Here is a 16,892-nt window from a genome sequence, read left to right as displayed (position 1 = left end):
AACAACAAATGCTCCATAGTAAGACAAAAGGTGAAATAGTACAAGAAAGGAAAGAGACACGTATTGCTCCTTTTGCCAGGAAGCTTTGAGATCTTTTGGATGTTGAAACTTGAAAGTAAGTTAATTTATATGTTGAGTCTAACAGTTTATGTGTTCTCACGTCACTCAATATGTGTTGTTTACATATTAAACTTAAATGATCTCACATGAATTTCAAATTCTGATTTGCCTGCCGTGGAAAATGAATTCTTATGCATACAAGCCAAGAATATTTCGAGGAAAGTTTGCTGAAAGAACCAAGGTAATTCCTTACTTTAAGTACTGCGTTTGACTGAATATGCAATATTTTTCCTTCTGTACGATTCAAAATTACGTAGAACCTCCATCTACATATTTTGGGTTTCTTCTACTTATTTATGAAATGGCCCAGCTTAAGCAACCCAACCTCTATTCACATACAGACTTGGGCCTGGCAGGGTGTCAAAGTTTTGAACAAAATCCGGGTCTAGCCACAGCCCACGGAGGGCTTGGTAAATAACAAATATATCATCAACCCACCGGATCTCGAGTTCAAACATTCTCACGCTAAACTAACATAATACCATCACTTGTATTTGGAATAAATAAATATGTCCTCACATGCAAACGGACTAGTTGATAATTTGCCCTAACTCTACAGACATTTTTGGGGTTCATTCATGAATAATGATAAGTGAGATATTTTGGGTTCGATTTTCGTTTTTGAACCACATTATTGTTAACCCATTGTGAGGTTTAGCCCACTCCTCTATCCTCCTCAGTGTAGATAATATTGTTTGTTAAAAAAAAAAAAATTATTTCTACCCTACTCACTTACAAAAGGTAAGGGCATTATTGACTTTTTAATCTATCATTTGCACTTTCAGTTACATAATTTTACAGAATCAATTGACCCCATATCATTGTGTTATTGTTCTTAAACGTTATATTCTAAAGAGTGTACACAAGTCTTTTCCTATTTGAGATGTGGTGTTCTGCTCAACGATACACAAGAAGGAAAAAGAGGATGTCACAAATATCACTGTCACATCCTGGTCTGAGCCCCCACCACATCCCGGGCTCGACTCCACCGTAGCACAATATTGTCTGCTTTGGGCTCTGATCACGCCCTCACGGTTTTGTTTTTGGGAACTCATACGAGAACTTCCCAGTGGGTCATCCATCCTGGGATTGCTCTCGCATGAACTCGCTTAACTTCGAAGTTTCGATGAACTCCGAAGCCAGTGAGCTCCCAAAAAGCCTCATGCTAGATAGAGATGAGAATATACATATAAGGCTTACATAATCCACTCCCCTGGGCGATGTGGGATGTTACAATCCACCCCTGTTAGGAGCCCGACGTCCTCGTTGGCACACATCCGACCAGGGATTGACTCTGATACCAAATTGTCACATCCTAGCCTGGGCCCCCACCACATCCCGGGCTCGACTCCACCGTAGCACGATATTGTCCGCTTTGGGCCCCGACCACGCCCTCACGGTTTTGTTTTTGTGAACTCACACGAGAACTTCCCAGTGGGTCACCCATCCTGGGATTGTTCTCGCATGAACTCGCTTAACTTTGGAGTTCCGATGAACTCCGAAGCCAATGAGCTCCCAAAAGAGCTCGTACTAGGTAGAGATGAGAATATACATATAAGGCTTACAAGATCCACTCCCCTGATCGATGTGGGATGTTACAATCACGTTATATCACAATCACTTTGAAAAATTAACCTTATACACCTCAAATTACCCCAACAAGTAAAGAAAACAATTTCTAGAGCTTGGCCTTTATTTATATATTTATTTGATTTGCTACCCACAAAAGCTAATGAGAAAAACAACCATAAGCCTTTTTAGTTTACAGAGAAATGAATGATGAGAAAAGAAAAGAAAACCTCTAAGCCCTAAAAATCAATTGAATCTCATGATCTTTGGAGCAAACCTCAACAGCCTATCTAAAGACTGTGGCAAGAACTTCCTTGCAAACAAATAGCAAATATTGGTTGGCTTCCCGTTGTACTCACAGTTGCTTCCATGTCTCAGCTTCTTCAAGAAGTCGATCGTTACATCAGTTCTCATAAACTTAGACGGATGGGGCCCACCCCTCGACCAGTCAACCCACGTCAACGTCCTGTTAGAATTCTTCTTCCAAAACTTGATGCTTACATACGTGGGCAAGTAGTGCTCATCGGAGTAGCATGGGGGTTTGCAATACCTTGTGAATAACGGGAAGTACTTATCATCCGAAACCATTGCGGTCGCGATCTCACGGTCCACTTCGAACCACTGTGAGCCTTTTCGCCACTGATCAAGTATGATATGAGGCCTCATTTTGTGCCTGTACCGGTCTCGGCCGACAGGGCCGGGAAGGTCGTAGGCCTCCACGAATGTTTGGTTTGCGTCCTTGAGATAATTGTAGACTATGTTGAAGTTAAAGAGTGGTATGCATGACTCTGAGAGGAGCACAAAACGTTGGTTGGAGAAGTCAAGCAAAGCATTGGCTAATAGACGACGCTCTGCTTGCACCATGTTAGGTTGACCCCATGTCACATTCTGCACATTGAACCATTTGAGTTAGTAGTTAATCATTACACAGGAGAAAATGTTTTGTCATACAATCCGTAAAGTTATATAAGTCATTGATTCAAAAGTTAACAATCTAATAACTTAACATGTTTATCAACTGTTGACAATTTGATAACTTAACATGTTGGTAACTTAACATGTCTGACATCAACTGTTGATAGTCTGATAACCTAGTATGTCTCATCCATCCAGGAAGAAAATATGACACATGTTATGCTTGTTAATTAAGAGGGACTAGTTAGCCTAGCTAGGTTGGCTTTCTCTAGAATATGATGTGTTACACTTTGCTATATACTTACTTTTTGTTACTTCCTAAGTACATAAAAGAAACTAAAGGCCACTTTTGCTTACTTTCCTGAATTTGATACATTGCACATGCATGCATGACAAAGAGACAACATTACGAAAGGAATTTAGAAAGGTCTTGAAATGAATAGAATTCTGTTGCAGATAGTTACAAAAGGAGTAGAATCCAAGCAATGCACGATGCAACAAAATAGAGTCCACCACTCAATCCACATGCCAAATTTATTAATATTTCTGAAATGTGAAATTTATATATCTACAGGCTTTATGAAAACATCTGGTGTGTGTCATTTGGTTATCTAGAAAGTGTTCATGTATAAGCATTATTTTAACCAAAAATTAAATCACCCCCACCAAATAATTTCCCAAAACTGATTTGTTATTTGTTCATCATGTCTTCACGACTTCTTCCACAGTTGAAAATGATTAATTTGTCAAAAAATATCGTCGGGAAAAACTCATATAGACATGTTTTACCCATGTTCTCCTATCCAATCATTTCTTGACACTATATCAGTAATTCCAATTATTATAAGGATTAAAAGATGAAGATCTGCTTAGATTCTATAGTGTGTGTGTGTGTATCTTATAAAGTGAATTAAGTTTAATGTATTCTGAAACTTAGATGTTATATATATATCGTTCCTTAAACATGATGCATTGAAAAGAATGTCAACTATCAATATTAATATTTTCAGTTCCCTTAAAAATATAAATAACTTCTGAAGAAAAGCTTACGTAATTAAGGGAAGGTAGATTTTTTATACTATCGTATCGTCTTTACCCAAAAAAAGGGAAGGTAGATTTTCATGGGAGCAGATCCTCTACGGAGTTCAAGGATCAAATAATTTTGGCCTTTAAATTTGATTATGCGGTAAAAAATTATGGTAGTTTTCAAAAGGTAGTAAAAAATTTAGCCGTACGATCAAATTTTAAAGGCTAGAATTACGTGACTCTAAGCTCCGGAGGTGTAAGTCCTTAGAGGATCTGCTTCCGATTTTTATTGATAAACCTTTCATAATGCAGAATCACACATATACATACTTAAATAAACAAATGATGATTTGGACTTCCAAAGCCTTGTTATGCAAAATGAATATTTAAGTAATGCAACAACACTACAGACCAATAATATATAAAATATGGGCATGAAGTTCTCCACTGTATGAGGCATGTTATGAGGCAAGGTTGATGGCTTTTCCATATACAAACAATGGCCTCAACTCTCAAGAAAAATCAATTTAATTTTACTAGTTCTCCAAAAGGTGGTGTCTAGAAAATGGCTATCTAATTAATATGAAAAGAAGTAATTAAGTGCGTAGTATAAAATCTAAATATAAAAATTTTAAAAATTAAAATAATTGTAAAGCTTTAATGTAAAAAAAAAAAAAAAAAAAAAAAACTTTCTTGTGCAAATTTGAATGCGGAGAAAACTTGAATATCAAAATTAAAGCAATAAGGTGTAGTACTATAGTTTAATGATTTTTTATTCTTTACTTGTAAGTAAGAGATCTCAAATTTAATATTTAACTATGGATAATCCATTATGTGAATTAACTCAAACAATTTTAGACTGGGTAGAATATCATTGTAATGAAAAGGAGAACACATCGCGTATGCAAAAAATTTAATGAAGCTAGCTGCTAGCATAAAGCATTCGACTCCATACCATCAGCTAACCAGACATAACTCCCAGAAAGGTTGGCTTGGGAAGCAATAATTCAATCATTCACTTCCATATCATTTAGTTTATAAACTTTAATCTACAAATTTAGTCTTCCTAACATTACTCTTCTAAATATAGCGTGGCGTAATTCAATTTGCTATATATGTATACACGCAAAGTCATCATTGCTTTGAACTACTACAAGTTAATCATATATATTCCCAATTTTTTCTGTAAATTAGATAAAAACACTAGTAACACAAATGCTTGACGAAAATTAATCAAGAAAAATTAGGATTGTAACATGATAAACTGACCTTACTCGGAACCCTCCTGCCATAAAAAACCGAGTTTTCAGGCATGGTGTCATTGAAATCCGGATTGGCATGGACATATATGGAGTACAACCCTTCATGTCCTTTGAAGAACATTTCCCAGAGAGGAGCCATTGCCAGGCTCCCTCTCGTCAGAAACATGAATGCAACTTTCGGAGTCCGTTTAAATGGCAAACCTTGCCGTAGCGGCACCAGAGAAGCTCTCCACAACAGCTCATCATCGTCCATTTCATGCAAAATATTCGGCGACTTGGTGTATTCTTTCAACCCTATTGGTGGTACCGGGCTGGCGGCAGAGGTTTTGGCTCTTGTTTGATTTGTTGGGATATTGAGAGATTGTGGTGGTGGTGGAGAAGAAGATGTTCGATTATTTGTTGGGATATTGAGAGATTGTGGAGGTGGTGGAGAGGAAAATGTTAGATTATTTGTTGACAAATGAGAGTATTTGTTTTGTGTTGAATAAAGTTGGAAGGGGAAATCTTTGAGGTAGATGCTGAGGGAAGCGCCTAGTGCTAAACCGAAAGCAAAGATTAGAAAACTTGAGACGATTTTATGGAGGTGGATTTGAGCATTGAGGAAGTGCTTTGGAAATGAAGGTGGTGGTTGGTGTTGCTGATGCTTATTCATCATTTTTTTGGGAGAGGGTTTTGAAAAATGAGAAGTGTCCTGATTGATTGGTTTTTGAAATGGAATGAATGAAATTTGCAAGCTTCAAAGAACTATTGGGGCTGCTCTCTCTCTTCCCCCTCTCTTTAAAAGATTCTTAAATTGATCTCGTCACACTAGTTTTTTCATTTTTTTTTATTTGTTAACATGAAAGGTCAGGGTCATGGAGCCTTAAATTACCTCAAAAGGGAACTACAATTAAGATTAACAAGGACCGTCATCATTAATCAAGGATAAGTCTTAATTCATAAAAAATATATAAAAAATGCATTTTGGTGTTCTGGATACATCGAATTTCTCGAAGGATTTAGTACACATAAAAGATTTGCTAAAAAAACAAGGAACAACAAAACATGAGTTGGGTTTTTTCTTAAAAAAACCCATGAGTTGGGATAAAAATGTTAATGAAGTTGTATAGTTGGTGGGGAAGACAATGTATGTAAAAGAAGGGGGTTGTAAGAAATATGGATTCCTTGAGTTATGTAAGAAATTAAATCTTAAGTGGGATATAAATCTGATTAAAAATGGAAGTATTTTAAAGTTTTATACAGCTTTGAAGTTTGAAGTTTTGGTGAAATTTGACCATATGAACTTTAACGAAAAGCTCTTGGTACTGTTCACTTTAACGAAAAACCACATTTTGACACTAAAAAGTCAATCTTGATACTATTCACTTTACCATTTATTTTGTCTTTATCGTTAAAACTCAAAGTTTTCAAACTTTTTTCATTAGTTTTCCTTATATTATAATCCAGGATAGGGAAGAACTGGCTTCCAAATATATCCCTCAATTAAAAATTTTGTTTCTTTTGCCATTAAAAGAAAGGAAAACTAATTAAAATGGCTTGAAAACTTTGAATTTTAATGATAATGACAAAATAAAAGGTAAAATAAATAGTACCGAAAACTTTTCGTTAAAGTTCTTAGAAAGAAATGAATGATAAAAAAGTAAGAACGACACTTGCCCTCCCCAGTTCTATATTTAAATTATAATAAATAAAAGATAGAAAGTGATGAAGCCAAATAAAATATAGGGTCCAAGAACAATTCACCATGTAACATCTTAGAAAAACAGAAAACAAATCATCAACATGAATTTTGTTAATGACTTTTTAGTCTCTAAAACGCTTCCAGTTTCCTTTCTCTTTTTAGGTCTAAACTCTCGTACGCAAGTTGACGTTACATGTATAGCATAGTGTGTTGCTATAATTAATACTAATTTCTTTTAAATCACGTGAGAAGACATAACTGCATAATAAAAACAATCAACGAGAGTTCTAAACTCTAAATCTAAACATGAAGTGTTTCTCCTGTCCAAAAATAACCACCTCGATTCATCTAAATTGCACCAGGTATTATTAGCTTTAAACATTTTAGGTTGAAGTATATATTATTATGGTGGAATTCATTGAACCAATCGATTATTTCCACACTCTAAATTGGTTGTAAACTTGTAATAACATTTTTATATAAGAGTAGGCTAGCTTCTGAAGTAACATGAGAGTTTGTTTATTTTTATGCCACGTGGGTGTTGTACGGTAATTGTCACTCTAATTAATGGGGTATATTACTTATTTTAGGCAAATTAATTATATTAAAAAAATCCCCAGGTCATGCCTGCCTGAGCTGCCACGGTTGAACATTGCTGGCTGCCCTATATGAATGCCAAAATTCAGCAGGCATAACTTGCAGCCACCACATTCCTTTAAAAAATTTAATATTAATTATTACGTAATATGATAGATACGTGTTAATTTATTACATTTGTGATATATAAATAAAGTAATGTTATCTGGATATTCAATACAGGACGTTTGGTGATATACACTCTAATACAAAAGAATTTTATATACAAACGTATAATTATGAAACGAAAGAAAAATGAAATTTTATAATAACCCATTGAACTTCTTTTCACAACCAATTTAAAAGATTTTTTTTTTTTTTTTAAATTCCTATATCACCCTTGAATAAAATTGAAGAAATATAAAATAAAGAAATTTCTTTCCACACCCACTAGGGGATTCTTATCCTCGTCGCAAACCCCATGGCAACTTCAAATTAAACGACACCACCTTTTGCGTCGCACCGCCTTCCATGGTAGGTACAATTGCCTTCCACAAGCTTTGACTTCGAACAACGTTCATAGAACATGAAGGCTCCATCTTATCTCAACGCCTTCTTTTCGACGCCTCCGCCACCCCTTCTCCGTCAGAGCGGCGGTCGTGGTTCCCCGTGTCATCGGTTTGTTTTGTACGACGGGGAAATTTTGTAAGCCTCATATCTGCATGCATTCCATTCCACCAAATGCCAATTCATGACCAAATGCCAATTCATGAAGTAGAAGGGCTATTTCATTACGAAGAAAATTAAGGTTTCACCATAAAATCAATTGGCAATATGAAGAATAGTCCAACTTACTTATAAGTTCATGCAAGGTCATTCATCCTATCAATGTGGAACTCATTTTCAATGGCTTCTCCCATCAATGTGGAACTCATTCTCAACACGTCCACTTACGTGTGGCAAATTTTTAAGCTTAACACGTGGACAGCACAACAGGGTGACGTGCAGTACGTGTGGCCATTTGGCTTCACAAATGGGACAATTTGCTTTGATATTATGAAGAAAGTTAAGGTTTCACCATAAAACCAATTAGCAATACGATGAGTAGCCCCAGTTACTTATAAGCCCATGCAAAATCCCTCATTTGAGATTTATTATCAACCCATTCATGAAGTAAAAAGGCCTGAACCTTTTTTAATCATTTGGATTCCATTCCACCAAATTCGTTTATTCAACATTACAACTAATTGCAATGGCCTGAAGGAGGGTTGACAATTTCTCTTTGGAAACTTCTAATTAAAAAAACAAAAAGAAACAATGTAAAACGGAAGAGGCGACGGAGAGGAGCTGCCCGCACAAAAGATTCACCGACATCGTGAAGAAGCCACCGGAAAGTTTATTTTTCACATTTATTTATAGGAATATAAACCAAAACGTAGCCCGTTTTGACACAAAACTCGTCTCCAACTAAGGGCTGGGCCAAAAGACTTGCGGGACCTATTGGACCATAAATCAGCCACAAGGCTTGCGGGTTGGCTAAAGAAAGCCAGCCTAATTTAGGTAGGCCCAATCCAATCCAATGGTAACATGACGTCATCCTGACACTAGCTGACGCCATCTGACGTCATGTAGCCAATGAAATTTGAATTTTTTTGTTTAGACGAATTAAAAAAATTAAAAAAAAATCTAATTTTTTTTTCCTATAAATACATAAGTCATTTCTCACATTTTTTTCACCATTGGAAAATATGAAGGTGTGTGAATTCTACCCCAATATCTAGCCAATTTAATAACATTGGAAGCTAAAGATAAGAAGTGTCACGTAGATAAGAATCATATCTAAAATTTGCATAACCAATTACATCTCGATACGTGGCACTCGAAATCCTATCCGAAAAATTATTAAAGATTACATAAACATAAAAAATATGGAGAGTTACTCACTTTAGCGACATGTGTCACTCAATCCTATCCGAAAAAATATTGAGATTATATAAAGATAAGAAATTTGGAGGCTTATTCATTTAGCGACAAGTGGCACTCAAAATATTTCTGAAAACCTTATTAAAAAACAAACTTAAAATAATAAATTATTGATGGGGTTAAACAATAGCCCCCTTTGGTTGGAGATGAGTTTTGTGTCAAAACGGGCTATGTTTGGCCTATGACCCTTTGGCCTACTTGGTTGGAGATGGTATATAAATATGGCATAACATTGTTCATTAAAAAATAATTTCTTTCAGGGCTATAATCTGGATGGGGGCCCTTTCTATTGGAGATGGCCTCAAGGAAATTGTCCAAAACTTAAATCAAGAACATAAGGGATGTTTCGGCCAATATGTGAGCCAATGTCTAAGAATCTATTCTTTCATTGGAGCAGTTGGTTCCTAAAAGTCAAAAACCTCCATTTTCGTAGTTTTGGGTTCCACCACTTGAGCAAAGTTTGATTCAAACTTATGACGACGAGAATGATACTCAACTACAACCTTGGCGAGAGCTTGGCAAATGCGGGACCAATGGTCCTTGCCTCCACAACAATAACACAATTTGCATCCATGGGGTTGGTTCTCTTACCTTTATTCTTTAAGTTCAAGGCCTTGTGAGCGAGGTGACAATGTTTTTGGGCTCTTTTCCTCCCTTAGATGGGCCTTCATTGTTGACCTTGGGCATTCGGCTTATGGCCAAGCCTACCATGCTTAAAGCAACAACTCGGGCGTTGTTTCTTGCTATTGTATACTTCAGGCACAGCAATCAAGCCAGTATGTCAAGCTTAGTGATTTTTCATCAACAGCTGGTTTAGCTTTCCAGCAAGAAGTAAAATAGAGATCAAATCCAAAAACGTAGTGAAGTTCTGTGCCCGATATTGTTGTTGCAAGACAATATTGGTAGCATGGAAGATTGAACATGTCTTCTCTAGGAGATCCTATTCAGTTAAGTCTACTTTACAGAACTTAAGAGTGATTAGATTCGACTAACTTCAAAATTGCATTCATTCACATAGTTAAAGTCTTGGAAGTGTAAGTGTTGCTAGTCGTGTATTGCTTCATACAATAATATATCTCTTCGGTGATCAAAGCAATCCTCCAAATCGATCCATGAAGCTCGTGAATCCTCCTCTGCAAGGTACTCGATTTGCAGTACGTCATCATATGCTTTTGTATGAAGGTCATGGATGTGGCTTTGTTAGCTTTGCCAACCAGAACATTCTCCTCAGCTTCTATGGTAGCTCCAAGGCTCTTAATAGTAAGATGGAGCTTCACATCTTGGACCTACTTTAGGTAGTTTCTTTCGGAGACTTCCAAAGCAGTAAAGCCAAGTTTGTTCAAATTCGACTTGTTACTATCACAAAAAAAAAAAAAAAAAAAAAAAAGGACAAAAGTGTGGTTAGTCCAATGAAGACAAAATTTAGCAATCCATACATAAGGAGTAGAACATTTCGGTATTATTAGACATGTATTGGTTTAAATTATCATGAAAAACTGTTAGTTTTCTTAGATGTAGTGTTTTAAGAAAAACTTCAAGTTTTCATGCCACTTATTCAAAAACTTCGGGTTCAAATTTTCTAAACTTCAGGTTCATTGGTTCCTACAAGAAAACGCAATATATACAGAAAATATGCAACAGATAAATGCATGTAGGTCTTCAGTGCCTACTGTACAAAAATAAATTGATATTTTTTCATAACAAATATTGTAAGATGGATAGATACATGTTAATTTATCAAATTTGTAATAATACAAATAGAGTAATGTTATTTGAATATACAAAACCGACACGTTTGATGATATGCTCTTTAATACATATGAATTTCACTTACAAGGGTATAATTATGAATTGGAACCTAGGAACCTAGCAACATGGGTGCAATTTGCAAGAGAGGCCGCAGAGTGTCTCCCATGAACTTCCTAGCGAACAAAAAACACATAGAACAAGTGATAGTACTATTTGCATTACTATTACCACTACAACTGCAATTAGAACCAAATCTTATCTGATTCAAAATTACTTCTGAAACATCATTCCTCCCAAATCTTCCAGGGTGAGGACCACTTTTGGACCAATCTACCCAAGTAACGCTCCGATTCGAATTTTCTTCAGGGCCAATGATGTTCACTAGGGTTGGGATGTAATGCTCATCCATGTAACAAGGAGGGCTGCAATGCTCTTTGAATATGGGGTAGTACTTGTTGTCTGATATGATCTCAACTGCCAGCTTCCGGCTGACCTCGAACCACTGGGAGCCTTTGCGCCAATCTGATATGTTGATTTCAGGCCACATTCTCGGATTGTATCTGCCCCGACCCACCTTCCTCGGGTCATCATATGATCCTATATTGCTCTCACTGGCATTCATGAGGTAGCTGTATATTGTGGTGAAGTTGAACAATGGGATGCAAGACTCGGATAGTAGCACAAATCTCTCGTTAGTAAAGTCAAGGAGGGCACTTGCTAGTAGGCGTCTCTCACCATCGATCATTGTAGGACTTCCCCATTCAACTGCCTACATTAGAGAGATGATCAACTATGTAATCAATAAATATGGTACAAATAACAACAGTCTTAATTTATATACGCATGAAAAATTACATGATTCGAATTGACCATTTTTATCCACAAAAAAAGTTCAAAACTAACCCACCTTGCTTGGAATTCTCCTTCCATAGAAAACAGAATTTTGAGGCCATGAATCAACATATGAAGGATGAGGGTGGACATATATGTTGTAAAGTCCTTCATGGCCATTGAAGAATATTTCCCACAATGGGGCCAAAGGTATGGGCCCCTTTGTCAAAAACATGAAGGCGATTCTAGGCTCACGGTTATATGGAAACTTTCCAATCCTTGGAACAAAAGATGCTTTCCAGAACAACTCACCATCATCAACCATCTTGTGCACCAAAAGTGCCTCAGTATCCGATGCAACGTTATCAGTACCTGATTCCTGTAAAGGGAGAAGTGGCGGTGACGGTGGTTGTGGCAGAAACTCTGTTATTGAGGCAGGCGGCAATGGCAGTGACGAGGAGGAAGTGGTTTGTAAGGTGAATGGGAAGAAGGTCTTGTAGTATGAACTGACCATGACTCCAATGGACAAACCAATGGCAAAAAACACTAGATGAAAGGCATGGCTAAACTGCAAATACGAAACCAAAAGCTTCGAAATTGGCTGAGATTTTCGGAGTTCGCTTCCCATTTCCGGGAGCAGGAGAGGAGAGTTTAGCAGATCGAAGAAGAACTTAGCGAGCTATCTACTTCAAGTTAACCAGATTGATGCCTACATTAATAAACCTAGGAGGCTAGGACACTAAAAGGGGAATTAGTTTTCTTTTTCTTGGGAAAAAGAAGATCAGGTAGAGTGAAAGTTAAGATGCATGCATGTGTTTTGGTATTGCTACGACCTAGGGTTTCGAAAGTCCTCTTGAAAATCGACACCGCATATATTAGGACTTGGTCATCACCTTTGATCTTTCAAAGAGTTGACATTTCATGGCCACTGGTCTTCCACCTGTTCGAGCATTCCTACGTCTAAATTGCAATCCTAAGTTTGAAGATTTTTTTGGTATGTTTCCAAGTATTTTACCGTTAATTCTTTAAAACGTCATATTTAACAACTTCTTGCACGACTTGTTATTCTGACACGAAATAATACGAAAATAACAAGTTTCTGGTCAACTTGTTATCGAATCATCTGTTAAGAATCCTATAAGATAACGGGTATGACACGAACGAGACATGTTAATGGCAATTTCTTACATGACCCGTTAACCCCACACGAAACGACACAATCTATTAACAAATCGGATCATTATCGGATCACCTATTAATAAACCGTTAAGATAATGAATTTGATGCGACATGACCCGTTACAGTTATAACATGAAAACGACACAAACACGACAAATACAACCCATTTGTTAGGTCTACCAAACATAATAGAATTTGACTTTCATTCCAAGTTGTTTTAATTAAAGTTTAACTTGGACGTTACGGTGCAAATGTCACCAAGTTGGTATGAGCAAGCAAGCTCCTAGATTTGGGGCAACAATGATTGAAGAAGGAATACATTAAAGCTGTTTCCCCTGCTCTTCTGGGACAGAAAAAGTCCATCTTACGCATAGGAAAGAGGTTCATGCATACGAAGACGAAACGAAACTGCCTTTCAGAGAAGACGAAAAGGCAAGTTCAGGAGAAACCGAACCCGATTCGCTAAGAAGCAAGACTAATATCCGTTGCAGTTTCAGTTTTAAGTTGAAGTATCTAATTCAACAGCCAAAAATGTGCCTATTAGCGCCTCTAGGTACTCAAGAAAAATCGGCTAGTGTGGTTTCGAAGAAAAAATGGTCAAATTTTACGAATACTCCTGTTCCGATTGGCCACTGCAATTTCAATTTGATTTTGAGCCACCTAAATTTTACAATGTGTCAATTTACCCCTCTTGACAAATCTGTCGATTTTATCGTCAAGAAGAAGCAAGTAATACTCGAAACAGAAATTAGAAAGAACCGTAAACTTCATAGCTCGAATGAAATTCACTCGCATCGTCTCGCTTAAAACAGAACCAAAGGCGAATCCCAACAGTTGTGCAAACACAAACCATGACAAGAGAAGCCAAATCCCAAATGTATAAAATCTACGGCAGGACATCAGGAACTAACCTCAACAGTATACAAGGACAAGTATGGTGAAAATGATGAGTAAGAAGTAAATTCGAACGTTTTTAACACTACAAAAGAAAATCTGGAATTACCGGTGTTTGTGCAACCACATTCAATGGCACTTCCGCTCGTTGTCGAGCCTTGTGCTTACTATGGGTACGACTATTTTTCTGCTTCAATTTCTGACCATTTTCTTCTGTTTCAGCTCCTTTTTTCCCCGGGCTTCCATGTCTTCTCCCTTTACTATGACTATGGTGCTTGCTTTTTCTTGAACCTGGGTTTCCTTGATCATGCTTTTCAACACCACCCAAGTTTTCTTTAGCAGAATCAACATTTAGTTTCTCCTTCCCTTTTCTCTTGCTCGATGACTTGGTGGATGCTTGACCTTGAGATGAAGTGGGATTGGTGTCACTACCTAAAAGAACGTCTCGCACGGTACCAGACAACAAATCTTCCTTCGGACGAGGGTTGGTCGCAATAGTTGCTTGATCTCCATCTAATTTCACCACCACAGGCCGAGGCTTTGCGTGGTTTGGCTTTTTCTTAGAAAGAAGTAATTGCTCTGTAAGCTTAACTAGATCTCCGTCGTCGTCATTGGTACCAGCCTGTAATTTGGTATCATTGGCAGGTGGATAATCATCTTCTTTATTCGCAGAGGGAAGATAATATAAACCGTGCTGCTTACGGTGCTCCGCAAGTAGAGATGTGGATTCACTCGATGGCACTGGCTCTTCTTTGCTTTCATGGATAGGAATAGAAAAACCAGCTCTCTCTTCATACTGAGGGCTTCCAAGAGAGAATGAATTTAATGAAGGTAGTTGAACATCACCGTAGATTGTTTCCAAGTCTTCAAGATTCTCCGCAAGCACTAACCCATCTGGTACAGGAACTCTTTCTTGAGCACTTACCGAGACAGGACCTAGATCAGTTGAAAAGGCATCATGCATCAATTTGATGATTTGAGACGCTTGTGCTCCTTCCCTTTCCAAACTTTCTTCCTTCTGTACTGGACTATCAAGCAGATCTCGCTTAATCAACTCGGTGAAACAAAGTATATTTCGTGCTCTCTCTAGTATTTCTACATCATAGCTTCCTGTTAGGGGAACCACAGCCAATTCAACTCGATTTAAAAGGTTTACGATAGATTCATGTGTGAAACTATCCTTCAATGAAGACGATGCAGATGCTTGCCCAAGAGTAGCAGTTTCCTCCCCACCATGTTCCACTGAAAGACCTTCAAAAGACCGATTAAAAACCCTCGGGTTGAATCCTTCATCCTGTTTGCAATGCACAGGAGCATCACATGATGCCAAACTAGAACTCTCTGGGCCATCTCGTTCCGAAACCAATCCTGGAACATCTGGCACCAATCTATCAAAAGTTGAGGAGGAAGCAGCATTCCCCCTCTGCAAAAGGTAAGCATTTAGACAAAAGATAAAAACTTTGAGAGCAGACTGTACATATACCGCTCTTATAGATGGTGGCAAGAGAGTTGTACGAGGTTGTAATAGTGCCTCCATGAGTTCAAATGGGTTTACTGAGAACTCAACATATTGCCCTGACAGCCAAGCAGCAGCTGACAAAATCCTGTGTAAGAATGGATTACCAAGTAATGCAGGATCAATCAGCAGATCACGACTAACCCGAACAAGCTCTGGTCTAACATCCTTGACCCTCATACCAATATCAATAAGTTGCTTCTCAATTTCTTCCCCCTGCTGGCAATGCAGGATCCTCGACATTTCTCCCAAAAGTGATACATACCAATCGAAGTCCACAATAATCTCATATACATCACTGCAGCATGTTGATAAAATGGAACCAAGAATCTCATTGCAAAACTCTGGATCAGATTTAAGAGCATAATTGACCAAAACCCTGCAAATTTCAGCCACATTATTCTCAGATACCATTGCCATAACAAGACGCAAAGACTCCAGCTTGATATTCGAATCCACATCACTCAAAGACTTAATCACAACCTCCTTATTCTCCAAAACTGCCCACAAATGCTTTGTTGCAACAACTGAAAGTGCCTGCAATGCGAGATACTTAAGATTCGGATCATCATCAACTAGCATTTCGCGAATTTTGACAACCACCACCTTCACTGCAGATTCATAATCACTCAAACTGGTCACCACAGTCCTAATACACTCAAACAGCAACGATTTGGCCCCGGTCCTCCTGATATGCTCACATACCGGCTCAACAACCCTCTTCGCCAACCTAGGTTCTAAAGGGGCCAACTTTGCAAATATCTTCAACACCTTAATCAAAACCCAATTGTTCTTAGAATCAACCAGGATCTTATAAAACTCCGGCGCCAATGGAAGATACGATCTGGGTTCTCTCAAAGCAAGCTCACAAAACACCCCAACAGCCACAGACACAATCTGCGAGTCTGGACTCTCCAAATTCTCAACCAAACGCTTAAAACACACCCTCACAGCATCTGGGTATTTATCAAACACCCTCAAAAGCACGGCGATCGCTTTCTTTTGAACGAAAACCTTACCGCTACCCAGCAAGGTGAAAATCTCAGGTGTCAAATCCCTAGCAAGATCTACTGTAGCAATTCTAGAAAGGCATTCGAGCGCTAAGCTTACCTCGAACTCGTTGGTGGAGGTGAGGTCCTTGCGGAGCTGGTTGGTGATGAGGACGAGGACGGGGGTGTCGTCCGAGAAGGAGTGGGCGGCGGCGTGGTAGGCGATCTTCTTGTGAGAGAAGCGGGTGGAGGAGAGGAGCTCGACGACGTGGAAGGCGGCGAAGGACATGTCGTAGAAGTGGAGGGAGGAGAGGTAGGTGAGCTTGTGGAGAGCGTTGGCTTTGGTGTCGGCATCGGTGGATTTGACTTCGCGGCGGATTTCGTCGAGGGCTTTGGAGAGGAAGGCGGACTCGCCGATGAGCTGGAGGCGGAGGCCTTTGATTAGGTCCTCCAGCGTGCGCTGGAAGAGGTTTTCCATGAGGGAGGAACCCGCCATGGCCGGCGGAGGATTTGAGATTTGGTAATTTTTACGGTGGCGCTACACACTCTGTCCAAGGTGGGAATGTTGGGCAAAGGTGATGGCTTTTGGGTAAAAGCACTGT

At 38.4% G+C, this 16,892-nt stretch overlaps 3 protein-coding genes across 3 annotated transcripts; all 3 read right to left on the bottom strand.

The window, feature by feature from the left end:
• Positions 1-1,935: 1,935 nt before the first annotated feature.
• On the bottom strand, positions 1,936-5,547 carry LOC137712419 (glycosyltransferase BC10-like). The gene is made up of 2 exons (XM_068451497.1): positions 4,900-5,547; positions 1,936-2,577 (listed from the first exon to the last, which is right to left on the bottom strand). Exons 1-2 carry the CDS (start codon positions 5,545-5,547, stop codon positions 1,936-1,938), a joined length of 1,290 nt encoding a protein of 429 aa, XP_068307598.1.
• A 5,304-nt stretch (positions 5,548-10,851) lies between these two features.
• Positions 10,852-12,445, bottom strand: LOC137713747 (glycosyltransferase BC10-like). The gene is made up of 2 exons (XM_068453094.1): positions 11,789-12,445; positions 10,852-11,650 (listed from the first exon to the last, which is right to left on the bottom strand). Exons 1-2 carry the CDS (start codon positions 12,338-12,340, stop codon positions 10,991-10,993), a joined length of 1,212 nt encoding a protein of 403 aa, XP_068309195.1. The 5' UTR covers positions 12,341-12,445; the 3' UTR covers positions 10,852-10,990.
• Positions 12,446-13,743: 1,298 nt separating this feature from the next.
• On the bottom strand, positions 13,744-16,892 carry LOC137712908 (AP-3 complex subunit delta-like). Its single transcript, XM_068452108.1, has one exon. The coding sequence runs from the start codon at positions 16,784-16,786 to the stop codon at positions 13,871-13,873; it is 2,916 nt and encodes a 971-aa protein (XP_068308209.1). The 5' UTR covers positions 16,787-16,892; the 3' UTR covers positions 13,744-13,870.

The sequence above is a fragment of the Pyrus communis genome, chromosome 13 (assembly GCF_963583255.1).
Source record: "Pyrus communis chromosome 13, drPyrComm1.1, whole genome shotgun sequence".
NCBI classification, from domain to species: domain Eukaryota; kingdom Viridiplantae; phylum Streptophyta; class Magnoliopsida; order Rosales; family Rosaceae; genus Pyrus; species Pyrus communis.
The sequence above is the reverse complement of the archived record's forward strand: the minus strand, read 5'-3'. Positions and strand labels throughout refer to the sequence as shown.